At 34.2% G+C, this 25,612-nt stretch overlaps 2 protein-coding genes across 4 annotated transcripts; one reads left to right on the top strand and one right to left on the bottom strand.

Moving 5' to 3' along the window:
- The first annotated feature begins 22 nt into the window (after positions 1 to 22).
- On the top strand, positions 23 to 7,201 carry LOC149487092 (uncharacterized). The gene is made up of 18 exons (XM_089697333.1): positions 23 to 711; positions 838 to 1,079; positions 1,294 to 1,426; positions 1,831 to 1,958; positions 2,207 to 2,454; positions 2,970 to 3,086; positions 3,171 to 3,300; positions 3,453 to 3,511; positions 3,592 to 3,682; positions 3,873 to 3,945; positions 4,191 to 4,338; positions 4,640 to 4,807; positions 5,045 to 5,130; positions 5,372 to 5,522; positions 6,250 to 6,367; positions 6,511 to 6,627; positions 6,767 to 6,864; positions 7,046 to 7,201. Exons 1-18 carry the CDS (start codon positions 502 to 504, stop codon positions 7,174 to 7,176), a joined length of 2,448 nt encoding a protein of 815 aa, XP_089553459.1. The 5' UTR covers positions 23 to 501; the 3' UTR covers positions 7,177 to 7,201.
- Positions 7,202 to 7,684: 483 nt separating this feature from the next.
- drosha (ribonuclease 3 drosha) lies at positions 7,685 to 24,139 on the bottom strand. 3 transcript variants are annotated; one of them, XM_089697329.1, is made up of 20 exons: positions 23,062 to 24,139; positions 22,897 to 22,978; positions 22,513 to 22,723; positions 19,092 to 19,236; positions 18,386 to 18,541; positions 17,816 to 18,036; positions 17,547 to 17,674; positions 17,317 to 17,446; positions 16,926 to 17,094; positions 16,429 to 16,636; positions 15,349 to 15,589; positions 14,783 to 15,003; positions 13,398 to 13,529; positions 12,872 to 13,043; positions 12,321 to 12,502; positions 11,816 to 11,980; positions 11,369 to 11,529; positions 10,963 to 10,990; positions 10,109 to 10,254; positions 9,139 to 9,362 (listed from the first exon to the last, which is right to left on the bottom strand). In XM_089697329.1, the coding sequence occupies exons 1-20, from the start codon at positions 23,973 to 23,975 to the stop codon at positions 9,278 to 9,280; spliced, it is 3,897 nt and encodes a 1,298-aa protein (XP_089553455.1). In that variant the 5' UTR covers positions 23,976 to 24,139; the 3' UTR covers positions 9,139 to 9,277. The 3 variants fall into 3 exon arrangements, with proteins under 3 accessions (XP_089553453.1, XP_089553454.1, XP_089553455.1); XM_089697327.1 differs by lacking the exon at positions 10,963 to 10,990 and having other exon boundaries at positions 7,685 to 9,362; XM_089697328.1 differs by lacking the exon at positions 10,963 to 10,990 and having other exon boundaries at positions 7,685 to 9,362; positions 22,513 to 22,720.
- Between the last annotated feature and the right edge of the window lie 1,473 nt (positions 24,140 to 25,612).

The raw sequence follows: 25,612 nt of genomic DNA, 5'->3' as shown, positions 1-25,612 counted from the left end.
TATTTTAAAGCAACCTTTTATAACATTAAAAAATAAATAAGTAGTTTTGCTTTCTATGTAATTTTGCATCATTAACCTTGACCTCGCAAGTTTTCAAATGCCTTACACGCGTTGCTGAAATCTAAATGTATCTAAACTGTAAACAGTTACGAAATGGGACCCTTAAATATATCTATGGAAATTCTCGTTCGGAACTACCCTATGTTTTAAACTGATTAATGAAAATGGGGCAATGCGAAGTAAGCTCGAAATGAACAGTACGACTTTCATTACCAAAGAGCTATCAGTCATAAATGCAAGGTCGAGGTTGAACAGCTATAAAACTTTAACAGTAGCAATTCCCAACTTGTCCTACAAGCCTTCAGACGCCGAACTTTCTGCGGTGGACTGGCACCGACGTCGCTACACATCGATTTTATATATACAAAATACAACACCACCTCAGTCTTTACAATGAACCCCAACAGTTAGCATTTGCGGAAACAAACCACACTAAAAACAATGACTTCCAGAGTAACTAGTAGGAAAATAATTAGCGAAGAATCTATAGAAGAAGAAGAATTATTTAGTCATTGTAGAGAAATGGAAGCAGTTTGTTATGCTCTTACAAAAGTGATAATAGGAGCCAACAATAAATGGAAAGGCTGTGGAGAAAAAACGTCTCACTCTTTATCGAATAGGAATTATATTATGGAGCTAGTGAATATACAGGTAAGTTATGATTACACTAGATCTACGTTGTGCAAACTTCAGAACATTAATTATTTAAAAGAACAAAATAATAGAAACTTTACAATCTTAAATTTTCAATTCAGATTTATAACGTTTTTATTGCAGGTATTAGATCAGATAATAGACTATTTAACGAAACTAGTTAAATCGTTTTACAAATTAAATCCTAAATTAGCTAGATTAAAAAAAGAAAACTTTTTAATTGTGAGTAAACATGATCACATATTTGAAAAGTTATGCAGCAGGAGATTTATAATGTTGCAAGCCATTAACAATCTAATAACGACAATATTAGCGACGTGCCTTCGTAGAGAAGATTCGAGGAAAATGATCGAATCATGTTTATGGTAAGTGTATTTTATTTTTCAGCGTAAGTTTTAGATTTATTGATATATTACCTAAAAAGTAAAAACACTTAAATTCAATGCGTACCTATTGATCATGTTAATCAAGTTTTTAAACATCAAATGGAGTTAATTTATTAAAGCTTATCAAAAGCCTCCTAATGGAGAAGGTAAAAGGATTCGAATTATTTATTAACAGCTGCTGCATTTGTTACAGTTTGGTTGGAATATACAACAACCTAACAGGTCTTAGTTATAAAAAGTTTGCAGTAAAGTTTAATGTATGCAGTAACACGTATCCTAACACTATAAGTGAAACGAAACCTATTACTCTCACAAAAATTGTACAGGTAAGCGTTTATTATATTTTAGTTTCTATATAAATTTTTCAACAGTTTTTATTCTATAGAAAGAATTCAAATGCATCTTCCTCTTGACCTCTTTAATAATGAGATGAAGATATAAGATGAATAGATGACCTTTACAGCTTTAACATCGTTATAGGTACAAAAGAGCAAAATGGTTAAAATGTTTGTATTATGTTATATTTTGATCATGAAAAATTATATTGTATTTAAAGTGGAAATTTAATGATGTCTCTCGTTAAACTTTAGTGAAAAGTAGGCCATAATTAGTACCTAGATACTACATACGTACCTACCTACTGATTGTAGGCACTTACGAAACATCCAACGTAAGGGAGTTATTTGTGAAAATCAAACAAGAATTAATTATTCAAACACTTGTATTTTAGATACTTTCCAAGAGCCGAACTGAAGTGAACTGCCATCGGCTCATAAATTGTTTAGTACAAATGTATCATCCCGAAGACCACTTGGACGCCTCTGACTCTAGCAGTGTAGATAGTTTGGAAATTTATCAGTGAGTTACTTTTTACTATCACTAACTTAAGCACATACTAACCGGATTAGTTAACCCTTGAAGCTTTTTGAAAAAAGTTTTTAAGAAATCAGGCTTTTTCTTTTCAAAATTAAGATCTTTAATGAAAAGCTTAAAAATAAGCATATCTCATATGTATTGCCCAATAGGATAGAAAACGAAGTTCGAAGCACAACTCTACACTATCGTAACAAAAACTATGATCAATTTCGTTAATTATTATCTTTCAGCACATTAACAAAACATATAACTCCGCCTTCATCGTCAGTATCAAAGCAGATGGATATTAACAAACGTCGGGAAGCATTTATTGAAAATAGAAAAGCTAAAATGAAACAAGCGCAAAGTCTTGTTGAACAAAAAAATGGCCACACGAAGATAGTTGAAGTTTTAAATCCCCAAAATTCAGACTCAGAAATACCTTATACTTCTCTTTTGTGTAATGAATTTATATTGGAAAATATGTTTAATAATGAAGGTAAATTTTACTGCATTGCAATTTGCATGATTGTAGGAATATAGAGTTTTCCGACATCTTGCATTCTCTCTCATCTTCATAGAATCATAAGGTTTGGCGTAAATGCATCGCAAGCTCAAACTTTTATCCATTCAACTAAAAGCCTGAATTGTCAAATTGCATAGAATTTACAACAAGATCGCAATTTTTATTCAAATCATATCGTTATAGTTAACTTTTCCATGTATCAAAATTCAAATACTAATAATTCCTAACTATAGAAAAATATAAAGAGTAACCTTGACCTAAATATGTTGCTTTACCTACATTAATATTTCTATAAATTTTGGATAAAAGGCGTGTTAATGGAGCGTCCATTAATTACATGAACTTGTTTCACTATTTCTGTAGTGTAAAGCTGAGCCTGGCACCGCTAGAGTCGTGTAATTTTTTTAAATTCTCTAACTGCTTAGGGTATAACTTTGTAAATTTATTCATAACTATAAACTATAGAATTTAACTTACTTATCTTTCAGAAAATGTTAATAGTATTTTACAAAGTGAAGAAATTTATATAGAGATTCTATTAGATACAGTTGCGAATATATCTCCACTGTTATTGGGTGCTAAAGGAGTTAAGAAACTTAAGTCAGGTAATTTTTAATTCAGATAAGTTAACGTATTAACTATTTTTAAATCAACATACTTACTTAAGTAATAAATTTTAAATAAAATAGGTAGACAACAAGCAAGCAAAAAGGCGGCGCAGAAAGTGACTGAATATTACCAGAACATTCTATGGGGCGATGTCGGCAATTGTTTGGAACATATAGTTCTTTGGTGGTCTTCGTTTCCCTTGGCTGTAAGGTAAACTACAATTCATCACTTTGATACTAGCCTCTAAGAATAAATGCATCTAAAAAACGGTTAGTTTTGAGCTGACCTATATATAACTAACATACAAATAATATTTTAATGAATATTACTATTCATATTTTTTTATTCTTTTTTTTATAAAGATCACCTTACGTGAGTCAAAATCTACGAGAATGGCTGTTTTCAACCTTCAATGTTAACAGTAAGTAAGTCTATACTTCTCAACATATTTATCACTTTAATAGAAAATTCAGAACTAAACATTTGTTTTAAATATAACAGATACACCGGAATTAGTACTATCTGCTCTACGGATTTTAGCAGATGCATTGGGCTGTCATGTGACATCTACGTCGTGGGATAAACATTTTGGGTAGGTAACACTTACACTCATACTTTTAATATTATGTAAACGATATAATTGCATATTGCACAATAGTACAAGTTTATATAAGTGTGTGTGCGTGCGTGTTTGCATGAATGCGTTCGTGCGTGCGTCATACAGATAACAGAAACAATGGTTACTTCTTATAATAATTGCACAAATTTATTAATTATTCCAGAGCAACATTGACTACTAACTTGAGGCCAACGTCCTTGAAAATTCACCCTGAACTGTCTATAAATGTTACAGAAGTAAGTTCAGCTCCATAATTACTAGAACTTAAGTTTAGTCTACGACTTAGCTTAAATGTATATTTGTTTCCATGTCTCCAATTATTACGTAGATTTAAATTGTACTGTTTACTTCTGCATTAGATATCTTGTGAGTTATATAACATTGTCGTGAAGAATTATTGTAATTATTACATGTATGTAGATGATTTCATGATTTGCAGTAGTAGTGGTAAAAACTAGTGAAATGCTTCATATTTTTACAGGCAACAGAAACGGGTGCAAATTTCGCGTTAATGCTTCAAGAGCTTGTTTCTCTAAACAATCACTGTGAAGTAACGTGGGACTATATTATGGGTGCGCCACTAGAAGACTTACCAATTGTTGAACAAATACCAATTTTACATAGACTAGGTTCGTAATAATGTTATACATATCAAAATCATCACGTATGAAAAATTAACCTTTAAAAATTATGCTGGACTGCCTAAGTTTATTAATGAGCTCAAAAATATCCGAAAAGCTTAATTGATTATCTCCAAAATGTCGTATGTACTTATAACATTTTTGAACATTTTAAAATCGCAATTATATTTTTACCACCATATTTCAAAATCAACCCATATTTATTTTTCCATCAAAATAACATACGTATGTCGTATGCATGTCAAATCTAAAACCAAAAAAAGCATTTAATTTCAATTTTACTTTCCAGATCATTCTATCCATACATATCGCTTATGGTGTTTGGCTGAAACGCGGCGACTCGCTAACTCGTGGGCAATGGACGATTTCTTTCGCATCGCTCATAACGATATGGTCGCTTGTATGGAACAGCTTAATAACTTGCGATTCGCTGACCATACTGCTACTATTGAGTTAGGTTTGTATTTTGATTGAGAAGCTGTTAAACCACACACTATAAATTAGTGAAACATGCATCAAAACATATTTGCCTTGTAGTACGGAAACAACGATATTCTAATGTGGTGACGAAACACAATGTATACCTACTAAATGTAAACTAATGTGTATTAAAAAAAATGTTTATTTTTAAAATGGTTATATTGTCACTTTATCAATATATATCAATTTAATGATACATACAATTTTCTTACAGGGCAGATCGGCGTTCATGAAAATGTATGCGCTAAAATGCGAGAAAAGCTTGTTTCCGAAGTGAAAGTCAACATACAAAAATTAAAAGTAAGACATACCTATTACCTATAGTCTGAAAAGGAGATGTATTTGCAATTTTAATTTAAAATTAATTTCCTCAAAAAGTTAGAATTTCTGCTGATAGCAACCAATTTCGGCCTGATTCAAATGGTACATGACCACTATTAAATATTGTTCTTTTATATAAATACCACACAATATGCACTTTAATATAGTGATATTTTTTCGTAACAAAACAGACCAATAATAAATCAAATTCCATTTCCAGGATGCGACAGAAGAAATAACGTTTGTGCTGTCATCAGTTTGTGGGACGACCAGTCTCGCACATCTAACCATGATATCGCCGAGCAATGCGGACTGGAGACGCGTCACACAACCTAGCGTGGAACATTCCATATATGTTCACGAGTTTCTGAGTTAGTTCTTATTGCTTCAGACTTAGGCACAGAATACATAATAGTAGCTAAACGCTACAGTACGGACACTCTCCGCCTCCCGCCAAAATTAAACACTTACCTCACCCCGCACGATCATGCTCATAAATGGGCATGGCAGATCATAAATGGGCCGTATTTTTCTGCAAGGATGATACGCAACGAAGATTGACAACATTAATCAAATTGACTTAAAGTAATTTTATTATTTTGGATTTGTGATTATCGTTTTTCGTAGAAAATGGTTAGACATTGTGCTGTTTACGGATGTATTTCATCAGAAAAACGCGATTTTTTTTTACGCTAGTCACAAATGTGCCAACCATAAAGCGTTAACACACACATTTGCAATATCTTCAGTGTGACTGTCAAAACGATAATTTTGTATGGAGTGTCCAGGGTGTGACTTAGGGGTGAATTTTTTTTGTATGATAGCGTATTCAGATGTTATATGGTAATAATTACGATTTAAGATCTCATGGTACGTACGATGAGCGTGATAATCCTGTAATTTGATTTAGTATTCTAATATAGGTAGTCAATAAGACACAAAAGGCTAATCAATTTCGTAAAGAAAATCGATCAGGTAAATAGATGTATGGTGACCCATACCGAAAAAGGGATACTTCATGAGTACGAGTAATATCAATACAGAAAATAAAATACAACAAATAATTTTTGATGGTTGAATTCTTCAATACAATTACAGATAAAATGTTACTTCCTGTAATAAAAGCGACTGAAGATATAACAACATTAAACATGGTACTAAGGATAATGTGCGAAGCGTGGCTACACCACATTTATGTAGCCCAAGTTAAATTTACGTAAGCAAAAAAGCTCCTTATGTTATTAATTATTAAATTAAATTTATTTTCATGTAGCGTTATGTGAACTTACTGATACTAGTATTTTAATATTTATTTATTTAACACTGTCATGAAAATAAGTGTGCTTTTAATGATTACAGAAAAGACGCTGCAGTTCAATTATTAGCAGATTTCAATGAGGTTCGCAATTGGTTGAATGAATGTAAGCCGCTTACCGCGTTGGCAAGAAAACAAATGCTACAAAATGAAGTTTTGAGGTAAAAACATGTGCAATAAATGTTATAATATTATTTTTCCCTTTTTGAAGGAATCAGTGTTCATATTTAAAAATTTTAATGAAATGCTTAATTTCTTTTGAATATTTTTAATTGATTTCCTAATTCCTTTATTTTGTAGGCGCTGTGAAGGTGTAGGCAGATTGTTACTACATGCACCAGGAGATCTCATTTCAATGCAGGAGTCTACTATGCCGTCGGCAAAGATAAGAAAAGATGGTAAACATTGGTGATATTATTTTTATAGAAAATCCCCTGTATACTTACCTACTTATACATAATTTAGTATAGGAATAATAACACCTTTATGTGTTTTGTTAAGTTTTGGATAGGAACGTAATAATATTAAATATTAATAAATTAAAGACAAATTTCGTAATACATCCATTTATTTTCACAGATAACGAAACCCCCGAACAACTAATGCCCGCTGAAATGTACGTGCCTAATCAGAAGCAGTGGTTAACTCTACGAGCCAACAAAATCTCTGGGCCCGTCGCTTTTACACTTTGCTGTTTGGTTTTATATTAATGTTAAATATATATTTTTTATGTTATCAAGTTGTATTATTTTCCCCAATTGGCCTTAAAGAGTATTATAGTGGAGCCAATTTAATAGGCAACATTAATTGACATCTATCAATTTTATCTTCGTAGAGATGTGACCTGCTTAAAAACATCGATTGAAGTGAATTAATCGATACGGACTTGAAATATTTCTCCACCGGACGTTTTTTAAAAGAAAAAAGGTTAACACAACATTGTAGCGACTTAAGCTTGTTTATTAGTTTCAAGCGAAGATATATTATTCTATGCCGTCGTTACGTTGTTGAACTGTCAAATGTTGCCTAACTATGAGTATTGCGATGATATGGTATATTCCGTTCTAAACGAAAAGCTGATCCTCACAAAATAACCAATTTAAATATGTTAATTTCATGCAAATTTTGGGCATGTTTGCACCTGGGTACATTCTATAACACAATAAAAAAAATATAGGAAGTAGGAACACACTAATTAATGGCAGGAAAAGAAACAAAGAAAATTCATTGATTTTTTTATTCATTAAACTTACAATCTATCGATACATTATCACATAAAACAATATTACAATAACAAATACAAATTTTTAGGGTATACATTCTCAGACATTTTTTAAGAAAAAAATAGACATAAACTTAAACTGATATAGGTACTACATAGTTATGCAAACAATCATCAAACTATCACATTTAAAGCAAAATTACTATAGGCAGCACGTAACCTTAGCGCTGAATGAAATATAGAAGGATTACTGCTCGATACAATTATAATTTAAATATTTTATTTATGACTTCTGCTCAGGTTTGGGCTAACGCTAAAGAAGTTTGCCGCTAGACATACATAATACATACATATCAACACCATTCACATTTACAATACCATCCATAAAGATATATAAATATATAAAGAACAGACTGACCAATAAACAAAACCCACAACCATAAAAAATACATTATATATCTTCTGCCTCACACAGTTTAATCGTTTTGTCTCTTTCAAGTCTATTCTCTATGACATAAAAATGTTTTCCTCTTCTTGAATTCGAAGCAAAGCGTAATGGAGCGTAGAGCAAGTTGTAAAACTAAAACGAATTAGTTACATCACACTGCGCTCCAGAACGCAACACAGCGATGTCGTTGAAAATGCGACGTGAAGAATAGAAGATATTGTAGTTTTTAAACCTTCGTTGACTCTCTTGTCTCGTAGATTGTATCGCGAATTAAGATAATATATTATGACAAATTGGTATTTTCTAGTCAATTATCATATAAGTACTAAATATAAATTGCAGAAAAAAAAATTTGGACATAATATGTAATATGCAATGATTTCTAACAGCTATAATAATAATACTAACAACTAGATTTGACCATGCGTAAATACTACTACATACTAACTAAAACATATGACATAGACACATAAGATTTCTATACTACACTAAATAAAAGATGCTTGATTTCACACTACCAAAGGTCTTTTTACTCACCTTACCATTTGCACAACACATATTACACATATTATATACTTAATATACTTATAAAATAAAAAGGTATGACTTATAATGACAACTTGTAGATATTTTAAATACATCTTGGGAGCATTTAATTTCATATGATTATCTAAATAGAATTGTATAATTTTTTACATCGATATCAATAATATAAAAACGCCAAAAATAAAATGATCTACTAAGCAGAAAACAACCTTAAAACTACCCTACCATATCCACGAAAAAAAAAACCGAAAATACCTACAAGTTCTCACTCTAATCATCATCCGAATCGGACTTCCTGCATTTCTCCTTCAATTTGTCATATTCGTTCCGAGCTATAAGATCCTGTTTCAATTTTTCCATATCATTTAGAAGACTGCTGACTTGTACATTTTCATATTTATCTGTCTCTGTGTCGCTATCAAGACCAGAGTCATCATCATTGTCATTTTCATCGTCCGATTTTAATTCTTTAACTTCCGTGTCTGATACAGGGTTGTCCGATTCGGAACTTTCTTCCAGTTTATTATCTGGTCGATACGCTTTGGGCACTTTGTCCTCGTCTTGTTTGAGGAGAATGTCCTTAGTGCTGTTATAGCTATCCACACCGTCGTGACGTTTGCGCTTGCGCTTCATGCTCTTCGCGATTACACGCTTCTGGTGGTCCAGTTGGGGGAATAGTTCTGAAATATGTATATTTACATTAAGAGATAAATAAAATTTATTGAGAAAAAAAAGACGGGTTGCACTCCGGGAGTGCCGACAGAAGTGAAAACTTGATTATTAACGTTGAGCATGTTTGATATCCATCCGTCTTACGCTTTTTCGATCAGGTCACGTGTCCTGACGCGAGTTTAAGATTTTATACCCATTACAGAAAAAGTGCTCAACGCCGCTAAAGAAGTTTTCACTTCAAAAAAGATTTCGTAACAAAAATAATTACATAGAGAAGTATCAAATATCACAAAAATAGGTAAATTAAATTTTATACAACTTCGTCGAAATTGCTTTGAAACTGACTACTCAATTTACTTTTTTTATTAAATTATGAAAAAAATACCGCAGTATGGAAGAGTACTGACAACCTTAATCCTTATAATAGTCTCTCTGGATAGCAAAAAATCAATAAATATAAAATTTTCTATCCCTTTAAAATAATGTGACCGCCTCCTTGGTACAGTGGTTGACGCGTGAGCGTAGCACCGAGGGGTCCTGGGTTCGATTCCCGGTGGAGACGAAGAAAAAAAAATGTCTCGGTCTGGTAGGACACAGAAGGCTGATCACCTACTTGTTCCTAAAGAAAATCGATCAGTGAAACAGATGTATGTATAATGCATCTGCCCCTTACCCCACTAGGGGATATGGGACTTCACTTTTAAAATAATGTACTATATCGTGTACACGTGTACACAACACTGTACATACGCACCGTGCGCGCAGCTGAGCGCCTGCTCGGCCGCGTTCATCTCGGCCTCCTGTATGGAGTGCCCGCGGCCGGCCGCCAGCCGCCGCCCGCGGAAGTACACGCCCACCGTGTACACGCGCGTGTTCGTCGGGCCCAGACACTCGATCACCCTGTATATATACATCATTATTTAGGTGATTAACGCCTTTAGTACACCGACGCATTCGCGTGCGGCAGCGAAACAACGAAAAATCTGTCAGTAGTGTGGCAGGATTTCGCATATGATATGTCTCACTCTAGCACATAGATAGATGAAATAGTTGCGTCCTTGTCAGTATTGTTTCGCAAGGAACTGCGAAATGGCCATTACACAGACGCATTGCGAAAAAGTTGCAAAAACATTGCTGTGTACACGTTCCGCAGGTATTTCGCTACGCAGTAGTTTCGCAGAGATTCGCTGCCGCACGCGAATGCGTAGGTGTACTAACGGCGTAAGGGCCGATTTTCCAATCCTTGGATAAATCTTATCCGTCCAACAAAGTATTACACAATAATATAAAGATGTTACCTGTAAAAGATGTCAAAAAACGAGCAAATAACACTTTTTTTAAATGGATGTTTAATACGATATTCCGCGAATAAGATTTAACCAAGGATTGAAAAATCGGCCCTAAAATAAAAAAAAAATATTGTGTCACAAGTTACGGAAACGGGTCCTTAACAAATCTCTGACACTAGCGCAGTTTTCTGTAGTGCAACGTAATTTTAAGTTTTAATTATATTTAAAATTCATTTTTAGATATCTCGCTCATCGTCCAAGAAATAATTTTAACAAAATAAAATTATTAAATTATAGAATAAGAAAATTCGAAACTTACGAAAATAAGTTTATTTTGGGGCCTCCGGCTGCACACAGCGTACATGTTTCACAAAACAAAATTTATAATTGGCAAATCATACAAACAAACATTTTTGAATAAAATAAAATTAATTTAGCATTTTATCTTTTGTTCCGAAATATAACCTACAGAAAAATATTGCCATATGAAAGGAACATATCAATTGATTGATGATTATCAGACAATTTTTTCATTATATAAAAAAATTTATACAGGTTGTCCCACCGTCGGTATACTAAGTTTACAGGGACTTATAGTAATTTTGCATACCATGAACATATAAAAAATACTCTGTTGAATTCTCAAAGCTTTATATGTACATCCCTTACTGGCAACCCGCCTATCATTTGCTTATTAAAACTCAATATAAAAATATAAGTCTTACTTGTAAACAGGTATATCCGGTTCCCCTCCTTCCATAGAGCGTAGAGTGAGACAACATTGCTGCAATTTCGATTTTGGATCGTTCCAATCTTGGTTCATAATGAACTCTTGTAAACGTGGGAATAGACACGCGTTACAGAACACTTGACAGTATTCTAGATTCTAGGACAAAAAAAAATTATTCTATGGATGTAAATTGTGTTGAAAAAGTATTGCAATAAGTTCTAATGCAATTGAGTTTTTTCTTTTTTTATTCATTTTGAATAAAGATATCTCGCAAACACACAAAAATAGAAAAAAAAAATCACTATGAATGCTTAATAATTATTATTCATTTAAAAGTACTTATGGCGAGTCAACGTTCTGGTTTTAATTCTAATAAACTGAACAGAAGAGCAGGATATAAATTATAAACAAAATACATTGCAAAAATTAAATTTTAACTCACTTTATCAATATACAAAGCTCCCAGAAAAGCTTCAAGCAGATCAGCCTTATGTTTTTTGGCGGTCGGTTTCGCTTTAGGGTTGTTGTATATCGCGTATTCCGACATGTTAAGGTCGTCGCACACCATCGCTTGCGTGCGGTTGTTTACTAGTGACGAACGCAGTAACTGTAGGGAAAGTAATAAATTGCGTGATAAGGATGAAAATGTAAGTTTTTAGTCGAAGAAGCATTTCAAATAATTGTTAGAATTGAATTTTGTACAAAAATACTATCATAATATGACTATTTATTTCAAATAGACCATGTTTTTATAGTCAAACTTTTTTGTTGTTTTCTTTAACGGTCGCTTATTACTTATATTGAAAATACATAAAAAGATAACAACCCTACATCATTAATATTTTTATTTATAAACATTTGCCAAAACTGCATAAAAATTATTTCTAAGATTTTTTTATCACTTAAAATGAAAAATAATTTAAACAATATTTAAGAACAATACTCACAGACAAATGCCCCTCGTGATGTTCAGGGAAGTGCCTATACAGTTTATCAGACACAACAAGCTGTAACACCGTATCGCCTAGGAACTCTAAACGCTGGTTAGAACCTAGGGTTAGGTTCGTGAAACCCACTGAACGGTCTGTGAATGCTCGCGCTAGGAGACGAATGTGCTTGAATTTTACACCTGTAATAAAAGATATTACAATTAATTTGATAAAGTTGAAAGAAACAAATTATAATAAAGATACAAAATAGCTACAAACTATACTAATCTAGCTTTATATATATTGTTTAATATTGCAGTAAAACACACGTAATTACGACGACAAAACCATAGGCTACGCAAGTTATGGAAACAATAAGACATTAAAAATGGTATGTGTCTAGTTAAAGGGCTTTATTGTAGTAAAATAAGCGAACAAAACCAGATACGACATTTTATACTAAATATTTATTTTTGTGCCACAATATTCCATCAAGTCGATATGCACAGTGAACTGCGACATTAATAAACGTAAATATAATTCCTATAATTTTCCACATAATATCTTACCTATGGATTCCTCAAAGGCGGTCAACTTCTGCAGGAACTCAAAGTCCTTGATATATTGCCGATCTCCCAAAGGCTCTTGTTCTTGTAACGAGTGTGCTCGTTCCTTCATCCAAATGTCGTACAGTATGGGCTCGTTGTGCCATAACGCTTGTGCGAATACGCGATCTGTTATCTAGAAAAGTTGAATAAGTATAATGGTAAATAATTTTATTAGTCGATATATTTGGGGCTTTGAGAAACTTGATTCTAATAGGCCATCCACACGTCTGTAGAACAACGTGACATACAACGAACACATAGGGACGGCGCTATACAGAGAAGCGAGAAGGAAATAAGTACATCTCTTTTCTTCGTATAGTGCTGAATCAAGAAGATACAGGATCTTCTTGATAATTTTTTTTCACTTGTAACATATTTATTTACGCATTATAAAGTCAGTGAAACTGGTATAAAATACAAGAACTACTTTAACATTGATTTAACGCAAAAAAAATAATAATTATGTATTATTTATCAATTTAGCTACCTCAAGTCCAGCATCAAGGAAGAGTCCACCCATGAGCGCTTCAAAGCAATTGGCCATAGCGTGACGCATCACTACTTCTCGACACAAATCCGATCCGTGCGCGTACAGCATATATTGCTCTAGACCTATATTCTGTAATATTTTAAACAGAATATTTTTCAAGAAGAAACAGAACAAAGAATGAAAAGAATAATTATTTTTTAAGCCATTGAGCCCCGAACGGCCCGATCGGTCCACGACACAATAGATTTTCTATTGTATCTGTGATTCCGGGGCCTGAGTTATTAAGTATCCATTGTTGTGTTTAATCAGGTGTGTGTGTCATTTGCAGGTATGTGTCGGAGTATTTCTTGATCTGAGTAAGGCCTTCGACACCGTCTCAGTTCCAATCTTGATTAGGAAATTAGAAGGAACACGAACAAGACGCCTGATATATGTAATGAAAACTCTCAGAACCAAAGTTGATAAGCACCAACTTATGACCTATAAGGTATTATGCCAATCATTAATAACCTACTGCATTTCTGTATGGGGAGCCGCCTCAGCCTCGGTTATTATCAAACTAGAGAGAGCTCACCGTTCCATTTTAAAAGTTATGCTGCGAAAGCCCCCATTCTATTCCACAGTGTCTCTCTACAGGGATGCTAATGTTTTACATGTTAGAGGACTTTATGTTTTACATGCAATCATCTCAATGCACAAAAAACTCTTAAAATCTAATTTTTACACAAATAACTCGAAACGGCTATTAAGAGCACCAACCCCGTTGGCCAAATGTTTCTTTTCCAAACGTTTTCAAAATTTTATGTTCCCATTCTTGTATAACAAATTCAGTAAACTTGTTAACTTCCGGCAATACACATTACTCAATGTTAAATCTAAATTGATAAGCATTCTAGTGTCCAAAGACTATAAGCAGACAGAACAGATCCTAAGAATACTTTAACTGTACAATTGTATAAATAAGCATATAACTTTTATTATTAGATATTACTATTACTTTAAGTGACCATACCGTACTGATGTTCAAAGTTGCATTGTATTATACGTGTTGGACCCTATGTGAACCTCCATTTTTATTGTATAATCGCTTTATGGCCCCGCGAGACAGGCTGTGTCTAGTGCGGGGTCCGCTGTCATAATCTGTATATGCTTTAATAACCTTCTTTTGGCAAATAAATATAATTTTTTTTTTATCAAAATCGAGTCAACACAAAAAAATTGTCTCGCGCAAATTATTGCGCACTTGAGAAGGAAGCTCTTATTTGCTTCTATTTTTAATCTACTAGAGTACTATTCACTTCCAATTAATTACAATCATTTTATATCAAATAACTTAATTATAAGAAAAAAATTGAGATTTTCAATTCTATGAATGTACAAACCTTAGCCAACAAAGCAAGATGTTGGTTCTGTACGATAGCCGCTCTATATGTAGCTAAACCCCCTTCAGCCAAACCGGGGAACATTTTGAACAAATGTATGGACGATATGAACTCAACCACTGCGTCACCGAGGAATTCGAGTCTTTCGTTGTGTTTGATTTCCGATTCCGTTTCGTTGCTTTTACCGAAACGTGACATTATGTTGATTAGGGTTACGATACCTGGTGGGAAATTTAAATAAAACTGTCAAAGCAAATGTGCAGTTCCAACAAAATGAAATAATATATTATTCTATGTCGTCGTTACTAGGTTACGTTGTTGAATTTTGTTTTTTTTTTCTTTTGTTTTTGACAGTTCATGTCAATTAATGTTGCCTATTAAAATGGCTCTACTTTAGTATAAAAAATGTGTTATTGGATTTGTAACTTTGTAGCTAATATAAAATCTAAATCTGAAAATATTACTTTTAGATATTTTCGCTTTTCAGTTGTACGGTTTTACTTTACAAGCATTTAGTAAGCGCATTATCATGAAGTGATATTAATATGAGATGATAGTCGGCTCACCTTTCTTCCTAGTATAATGAATCCTCCTATCGCCATACTCAGGTTGTCTTATCCCACAATTTGTTAGCGTATTTCTCGCATGATCAGGATTTGTGCCAAAGTTTTCTCTATACGAAGGATGCGTTAAAGCCGTTTGGAGTAAAGCCCTTTGTTTGAATTTATAACTGATTATATTCTCGAGACTGTCTAGAGATTTGTGGAAACGCAAGTGACGGACCAGAACTGGGATTAACATGGCGTGCTGAAATTGAATAAGTTTTAGATTTGTATTAGTGAAAAGATAATATAATGAAGAGACCAAATCCCTGCTAATTTTATCAAATGTGTAATTGTATTTCATATTAATACTCTTATAACTATGCAGACTGTCCCGCCATCGATATGCTCAATGGAATTTTTCATACGCTAATAACGTTAAAATCCGACGCATTTTTTTTCTTTTAGATTAATTCAACGGCAAGACACCCTGTATTAGAGCGTATACGCATTATGCGGGTAACCGCATTGCGGGTAGCCGTCCGGCTGACCGCAAGCACAATTATGTACGTAATATTCATTTCTATGCGCACTGCGATGCGGCTACCGCAGACCGCACAGTGCGCATAGAAATGAATATTACGTACATAATTGTGCTTGCGGTCAGCCGGACGGCTACCCGCAATGCGGTTACCCGCATAGTGCGTATACGCTCTTAGTCTGTATAAATTATGTATATATTTTATTTATTTATTATACTTCATTGTAAAGACATGAATGGACAAAGCAGAAAAAAATAATATCACAAAAAGGCATCAGTTGTACAAAAGGCGGCCTTATTGCTGAACAGCAATCTCTACCAGGCAATCTGGTAGGAAAGGAAATGTGTGAAGGTCGCGGGATAGCGCAAAATAAATGATTATAATTATTTTGTACAGAAGTATAAATCCACACATTGTAAAAGGCATCGTACAGCGGCAAGATTTATTTTGCTCAGACAAATTGACGAGCTATACATACAACATATTATTATAACTTTTGCAAGAAAAACACATATTTTCAAGACATATTTCAACACATCAATAAAAAACTACTTTTCCATACTTGCACAACATCACACATAAGCCCCGTAGTGTGGAAACCTTCAGACGATATAGCGACTGTGACATCTCTTTTCATTTTACTCTGTGTGCGCATTTCTTGTAATGTCGCTTCTTTGGCCGCGAGCTTTTGGCGCTCGTTGAAAGACGGTTTCGCCATATTGGCTATCAAATGACGGTATTTAACGTAGAAACGCCAGGCTTTTTGATATCTGTAAGAAATTAATTATTGTCTTGATTGTTTTAATTTAATCGACAATGCACTTGAGGAATGTTCTTGCATCTATTATATGGTTTTTGTTTGTAATATTCGATCCCTAATAGAAATACGTTGTCAAAAATGTATGTAATACAAATACGCACTACAATCATAAATTCGTCATGTCAATATCAATGAAATAATATTCTGTCTAATTGATTATCAGAATATTATTTAATAACCCTTACGCGAGCGAAGCCGCTTGCAAAACATAGTAAAATCATAAAAAAATGTATACTTACTCTGGATTACCCGCATAACTGAGTTGAGGTGGTCGTATACCGAAATGCACAATTTCCGGGTAAAATGTACTAATATCTTTGGAATTTTTAACACTAAACGGAGGACTGCGATCTATTTGATCCACTCGAACTGAACAGGGCTTTTTCCCTGGATATGTCACTATCATGCCTATAAAAATATGATAGTATAAAGTTAAATATTCATTTAGTCGCAAAGATTACACCAAATGCAAATATCAAAATAATGGCATCACTAAATTCAACAAAAATACAAAAAATTAAGATATTTATGAATTATCGTGAATTCGCAAAAAAATATTTTGCGATTCGCAACAAGCATGGCAGGACTTGATATGAATATACACATACTAGCCGAATATAGCTTAAATACCTTTAATCCTGTCAACAAATTTTTGCCAATGATAATGATCCATGTTATGTACTTCTTCGAGTGATTCTGGTGGGATCAATAGACCACTTTCATCTATTAAGTATTTTAATACTTCACACATTGATAATACCTATAAAAAACAAAAAAACAAAAACAATATTTACAAAATTATAAAACAATTAACATTAATATATTTAAAGGAATGGCTGTTATTAAGACATTTTTCATACCTCACAACCTCCTTCTGGTAAATATCTTACAAATCGTGGCATAAAATGAAACTGGGAACAAGTTGTATCTGAACCTTTACCAAGGTCCAAGTCTACTAACTCTAATAACTCCTTGAACAGAAATTCCTCTGAAAATTGTCACATACATAACATTTTGCTATATACTACATTTTTTATTAAAAACTTTTCCTATATCTTCACTCAATGTTGCACAAAATTTAAAAAAAAATCATAAAAAATACATTTGCAAAAAAATAAAAAATACTTACCAAACATATCAAGCTCCTGGACTGTAAAATTCTTTGGAGCCGGTTCTTCCACATACAAAATAGTATATTCAATGTTAAACCTAATAACTTTACATGTGGGTAATTTCGCCAACTTGTAGTGGGAAAACATTGAAAAGCCAGAAAACAGAAATTCGTGTTCATCATGACTTATTATTGTTGGTGCTTTTATAAGAAAATTGGTGGGAGGCGATACGGTAATTCTGAAAACAACGTAAATAATACACAGAAATAAAAGTTAAGGAAGAAGCATACACGCAAAACTGCACACAATGTATAAATATAGATAATTAAAAAAAAACTAAACAACTTTTCATTTTTTCATAAATTTTTAATTAAAAGAAAAATACGAATGTAATGTGTTTTGTATGTGCCTCATAAAAGAACGCAAAACATTTTAATCATTTTTATATTTTATGGATTACATCAGCAATCAGCATATAGGTGTCACTACAATATATGCAATGCACTACAATAGCAATATTGTTACAATACAGATTTGAGATAGAATTTAAATTATAAATAATCAAGAAAAATATTTCTGAAACTCACCTATAATGGTACAGTTTCTCAATATTGCTCTGTGTTGGGATACATTTAGGAAACTGTTGCTCTCCCGCATATACTCCATGGCGAATACCAAATCGTCTTGCCCGAGCGCTACATCTACATAGTGGACCACCATTCATTTCACCAGTATTGTTGAACCTAGAAAAATAATCACAATATGAAAGACTTGATAAATGAGACTGGATTTTATTTACTTACTAGGTTTCCGCCCGCGGCTTCGCCCGCGCAGTCAAAGAAAAACCCGCATAGTTCCCGTTCCCGTGGGATTTCCGGGATTGCGTCATTTTCCCGGGATAAAAAGTAGCCTATGTCCTGTCTCGGGTATCAAAATATCTCCATACCAAATTTCATAAAAATTGGTTCAGTAGTTTAGGCGTGATTGAGTAACAGACAGACAGACAGAGTTACTTTCACATTTATAATATTAAGTATGAAAGTATGGATTTTGATCATGAAATTTAAAAAGAAAGATGGATAGAGATGTGGAAATTTTTAGGTAGTTAAGTGTACCAGGTGACTGGATTGTTCTTTTTAGGACATTAATACGCATAGAAAATTATATGAGTTATTTAAAATCGAAATAATTTTTTTTTGTTATATTACTATGAACTTAATTTCATTTGAAAACTATTTCATCATAACCACTTTATAGTCAAAAGAAACAAAGACAATTAAGTCTGTGAATAACCATAATTCCGGATGCAATCTCCTTGGATGGCTCTGTTTTCTCTGAAGTTCCAACATCATTCTATCTGTATAGCCTTGCAGATTTTCTTCATCCAGACAATCTTCTTCTTCCGATGAAGATGATGATGAAGAAGATGAACCTTCATCTATTGAAATAAAAAAAAATATTTTTTTTAGTACTGATCAATTTTGGAGAAATTCAATTTAAATCTAAATTAAACTTTTTTTTTTTTTTTTTTTTTTTTTGATATTACTGCGACCAGGCAATCTGTTAGGTAACAATTGGCCTTTATATTGTTTCGGAACTCCGTCCGGGAACATTGATATTGTTTCAAGGGGCTCGTCCAACGACTCCACCCTTGTAGTCCAGTGTTATATTTGTTTAATTTTTATTTATTTCAGAATCTTTTAGCAAGGTTTGTAATGTCCTGTCTTTTTAGCCTGATGTATTGTTGGCCTCCCTCTCCACTTAACGCTTGAGCAAGGTCGTTGGTGTGTACTGTTAGCCTTTCCTGATATTTCTGGCTGCTTTCGACAATTTGTTTTCGAACTGTGGCTATACCGAGATCAAGGTACATGTATTTATTTGCAATACATTTGGGGATACCAAGTATTGTTCTGAGAGCCTTAGTCTGGAATCTCTCTAGGATTTCAATGTTGCTATTGCTGGCAGAGCCCCAAAGCTGTATGCCATAGGTCCAGATTGGCTTTAAGATTGTCTTGTAAATTAGAATTTTACTATCGTCTTTCAATTTTGAGTGGTGACCTATCAGCCAATTTAAGCTACGCAGTTTTCCATCAAGTTGTTTTCTCTTTGTCCATATATGTTTTTGCCATGTCAGTCTTCTGTCTAAGTGCATACCCAAATATCGAGCACTATCTTCTTGGGGTATTTCTTTGTTGTTTAATGTTACCGGCGGGCACGTTTCCTTTCTGAGCGTAAATGTCACATGCGTGGACTTACTCTCATTTGCTTTTATCCTCCATCGTTTTAGCCATGTCTCAATTTCATTGAGGTGCTCTTGTATCATGAGAGATGCAGTTCCTGGATCCTTATGGATGGATATCACTGCGGTGTCATCGGCATAAGTCGCAATCATTGTTTTGCTGTTCGCGGGGATGTCAGCTGTATAGATAAGGTACAGTATCGGTCCTAGGATACTGCCCTGTGGGACACCAGCTTTTATCTCGTAGAGTTCGGAGAGATCTTCGTTGCATTTCACCTGGTAGCTTCTTTTGGTGAGGTAAGATTTGAGAGTTAAATAAAAGCAGTGAGGGAGCTTCTCTTTCAATTTATATAGAAGACCTTCATGCCACACCTTGTCAAATGCTTGACTTATATCCAAAAAGACAGCAGAGCAATACAATTTGTTTTCAAGACATTTACTTATTATGTCTACGATTCGGTGGACTTGCTCTATTGTTCCGTGGTTTTCACGAAATCCAAACTGATGGTCGGGCAGTACAGTGAGTAGGTGTTCCTTAATTCTGCTGAGTAGTATTCTCTCGAACAGTTTTCCAATAATTGGCAGCAAGCTAATGGGTCTATATGAGGTCGTCTGATGCGGTGGTTTACCTGGTTTAAGCACCATCACCACTTGTGCTATCTTCCATTGCCCTGGGAAATGTTCGAGTCTTAGAAGAGCGTTGAAGATGTTGACAATTTTCATTATTCCTTTAGGTGGAAGATGTTTTAACAAAGTAGCATCGACCATATCATATCCAGGTGCCTTACCTTCTTTGAGGTATCTGATTTCTCTAGCGACTTCCTTTGGACTAGTGCTTTTAAGAGGAAGACACATCTGTTTTGCCGAGCCTAGGTATGTATTCACCTTTGCCGTATGATCAGGATTACTCTCAGGGTGTGGTTGAAAAACAGTGTTTAAGTGTTTTGCAAATGTTTCAGCCTTTTCTTTGTCCGATCTAGCCCACCCTCCGTTGCTGTTGTGGAGAGGGGACATATGAGCTTTAGGGCGTTTTAGGGCTTTAGTTACTTTCCACAATGAATAATCTGTGTCAGCATTGGGGCTTAGATTTGTAATACGATTTTGGATGTTTTCATTTTCTAGTTGGCTAATGTAAGTTTTCAATTCCTCCGAAAATTTGTTGAAAGCTGTTTTGTCGCTCGGATACCCGCTCCTGTGCCATATTTTTCTAAGTCTGCGGCGTTCTTTGATTTTCTCTTTGATTTCTAGTGGATAAGAGTTTTGTTTTGGAGGCTTACCTTTCTGTTTTGAAGTGGCAATATTTGCAGCATTATGAATAGTCATATTGAGTTTTTCTATTTCATTTTCTACTTCATCAGAGGTTTTAAGTTTGCATTTCAGATCCACCAGTGTGTTTATTATGTCTTGGTACTTACGCCAGTTCGTATTTTTGCGGTTGTATAACTTAGGTTGTGGTTGCAACAGAGTGATTGTTGAGCTTATGTTTAGGATGACAGGAGTGTGATCTGAAGTGAGGTCGATAGGTGATTCTATGGTGACGTAATTATTATCTATATTTTTTGTAACAAAGAAATCAAGCAAATCAGGTATCCTGTTTCTGTCATTTGGCCAATATGTAGGCTTGCCACCAGATAAGTATTCTAGACTCATTTTTTGTATTGTTTTCATAAGTTGTCTACCTCTTGGGTTATAGACTCTTGAACCCCAGTGAAGATGCTTTGAATTCCAGTCCCCTCCACAGACAAATCTTTTATTCAAAGTCGCAAAGTAGTTGTTGAAGTCTTGTTCAGATATTATATGTCTAGGCGGGCAATAGACGGCTGAAAGTACAGTTTCCAATTTATTGTCTTCGATTATTATAGAGGTTGCTTGAATTTTCTCTGTGGAATAGTTCTCAATTGGGTAGTGCTTAATATTATTTTTAACAATAATGGCACTTCCTCCATGGCTGTTTCCAGATGGGTGATTAGTTGCATACATTTTGTAATTGTCAAAAACGGTGTGCGATTTAGAAGTGAACCTTGTCTCAGATATAAGTGCTACGTCAATATATTCTGTTTTTAAAAATAATTCAAATTCTTGACGTCTCTCCGTCAAGCCGTTGGCGTTCCAAGTGACCACTCGGAGGTTTCGAGTCATTTTTTAACAAGGCTGCTGACTAGCTGGACCATGCGATCCATCATTTTGTCTACCATAGTTTCAACCATGGTCATTATTGTCTTTTGCTGTTTGTCAAGCATAGTTTCCATAAATAAACTAAACTTCAAACTCATTTTGTGTACCTAAGTCAAGTTATAGCAAGACAAGCTTACGGCCAATTGCGAATGGCTGATAATTCTAATAAGACCTGATATCCCTGCTTATGTTATGACCAAAACATTCTTAAAAGCGAAAATGACCAATTTTCAAAATTACCTTACATTCGCAAAGCAATATTCATTTGCCCTTAAAAATCTATATAAAAATTAAACTTACCATGATGTTTACATCGCTTAGCCTTCTGTGGCTTCAAGGGAGGCAGCTCGTCAACTTCAGGCCTAGCTTTCCTGCCTCTATCAATGAGCAGTGTAAAGAAATTTTCACAAACTTTCTCCAATTTACGAGTTTGTTCCACACCACTACCACCCTCTATTGCCTTGTAATATAATTCAGCTGGGGAACTTCTGTACCATATTTTTGGATTCTGCTAGATTTATAAAATATTCCATAGATTAGATTTTAATTCAGTAATATATTAAGTAAATGCAAATTTGGGAATAAAAAAAAATGTATTCTAATCTAGATAAACAAACAAAAGTTGTTTGTATCAGATTTATTAAATAAACTGCAACTTTGTTGGAAAATGAAAATTTTACCAACCTCCTCTTCATCAGATTGATGTTCTTTAGACCATTTCTCCATTCTCTTGATTAAATCTTCTGAAGTTTTACAGTAATTTCTCCTGTAATTTAGAAAAAGGGTTTTAGCAGAATTTACAAGGTTACACTTACATTATAAATAGAATATTAAAAAGATTTTTTTTACCTGTAGTCTTCTAATATTTTTTCTCTATCAGTCATTGGTTTGTGTGGTGCTTCAGATCTTCTGGATGAAATAGATGATGATTCTCTGCTCCTATGAGACGAAGGCCTGTATTTATCCTCGTATCTATCATCTCCATGTTCCCGTCGATGACTACTGGACCTTTCCCTTTCATACCTGTGTCTCTCTCTTCTTTCCAAATAATATTTCCTAAGCTCATATTCCCTTCTCTCCTCTTCATACCTTTTCCTGTAATATCTATCATCCCTTTCTCTGTGGGAACTGCTTCTGCTATGGTGGCTGTAACTCGAACTATAACTTGGACTTCGAGATCTATAAGACCTGCTCCTTGCTTCCTTTCTCTCTCTATCATAGCTGCAATCTCTTCTAGGACTGATTCGGGACCTTGAGCTAGACGCTATACTATCTTTGGATGACCAGGGCTTTTCACTTGAATCTTTTTTAAATATTTCCACACTCCGTGAATCATCATGTCTATTGGAACATCTGGAAGAACTGGGAGTGGAAATAGGGGATTTTTCATTAACCTTCATTTCACTACCACTAGATTTGCTACTCCAGCTTTGAGATGTGCATTGATTTTCATTGTTTGTGGTTGCTTGGTTATAATAATAACCTGTGTCTCCATAGTACCCATAGCTTGGTGGCGGTTGAGTGGGCGGGTAAAGAGGCGGGTAGGGAGGCGGCGGATATGAAGGTGTATGGGAGGGCGGTGGTATAGTCATTGGTGGCATTCCTTGTACAGAACTATAAGGTTGTGATACATTGGTCGAGGGTGCTGGTGGTGGTGGCGGCGGATAGTTGAACATCGTTTGCGACGGCACGGTGGCTACAGGAGGTGCTGGAACATTTAACCGAGGCGGTGGAACGGTAAAATCGATTGGAGGTAGCGACATATTAGAATATAACTACAAATATTAAACAGATAAGTAGATGTAATATTTATGACTTATGATTATGATTTGTCTTATTGATTAAATTGATATTTAATTGATTCATAGAAAACTTATTTGATAAAAATTAACTTGAAATTTTATCCCATTGTATTTTGTTAGCAACATGACAAATGACAATACTGACCAAAGAGTATACTAACTGATACTGACAGCAGACAGATGTATCAAATTAAAATTTTTAATGACATTCATTAAAAATTATTCGATTATGTATCGATAGTTAGAAATGTAGTGTAGATAAAAAACTCGATTATAATTTATGCAATGTTTATAAATTCATTTAAAGATAAAGGGCACATTATAGGATTATAACCGGTAAGTACATATATTGTACTTGTATTGTACGTATAACGAACGTTATAGCTAAAAAGTATGTACATCAAACTCGGAAATTATGCTTTAAAATATTTCTAAGGCCGCCTATCCATGCAAGAAAACTTTCGCAAGAAATATCCGACAGTCTGTCTGACAGCAGCTATGCCACAGAATGTTGCCCACTCTATGATTTCTGAGGGTGTCTTCCGTTATGCACTGCAACCACTGCACAGTGCTATCACTGTAGAAAAATTCGTTCCGTTATGGACTGCCAGTATACTGCCGCAGTACCCTAGGGAAATTTATGACGTCATTAATCGCCGCCATATTCTACTGTGAGCACTGGCATTTTCGAGGTAAGGTACTCGCCGTAGACAGAGAAACCAATAGACAAATTGATATCTTATGTCGCATTCACACAAGAAAAAGAGCAACTTATGCCGGTGTTGTGTAAAGAAATGAGAGAGAACGATAAAATTTTTTGTTTCACCCAGCGTGCCACTTTTTTCAAGAAAAGCAACCTACTTTGATAAACAAAGTTTGACAGCTAACTAACGTCTTCCCTAAAAATATAGTTTTAAGTTAGAAGTAATTCATTGTGTTTGGTTTTGAATAATTTAAACTTACCGTTAATACCTTATAAAATAATACCATGGTGCGGTGTAGTGTTAAAGGGTGTAAAAGTGATAGTGGAACGAAAATGCCTGGATTGTCTTTTCACTCGTAAGTATACAACTCTTTATCAGTTAATAGGCCTTCATGATATTTTAGCGTGTTAATATATTGTGTATCACGTGCTGTTGACTTGAATACATTGTTTAAAAACCACAAAAATAACAATTATAAATTTTAACCTAAAAATTTTGTGTTGCCAACTTTTCTACAAATTGTTACCCACTATTATGGGAAATCTTAATATATATAAATCTCGTGTCACAATGTTTGTCCTCAATGGACTCCTAAACCACTTAACCGATTATAATAAAATTCGCACACCATGTGCAGTTCGATCCAACTTGAGAGATAGGATAGTTAAAAACATGTAGGTACTAGGTACCATGGGCGAAGCCGGGGCGGACCGCTAGTAATAATATATATTCTGCAGTGTGTATTTAATTAAATATCTGAAATATTCAATGGCTTTTTCCAGTTTTCCTGGACCGGATAATTTACAAATAATTTGGATTGTAGCTACACGCGCACAGAAAGTATTACGGCAATCACCACCACCGCAACGCTGCCCCGCCGAAGTCAATGGACGC

The sequence above is a fragment of the Colias philodice genome, chromosome 7, assembly GCF_061535455.1.
Source record: "Colias philodice isolate Cphi_HAF_F1 chromosome 7, ilColPhil1 Martin Lab GWU primary, whole genome shotgun sequence".
Lineage (NCBI taxonomy): Eukaryota > Metazoa > Arthropoda > Insecta > Lepidoptera > Pieridae > Colias > Colias philodice.
Note: the sequence above shows the minus strand (reverse complement) of the source record. Positions and strands in the feature narration are given on the sequence as shown.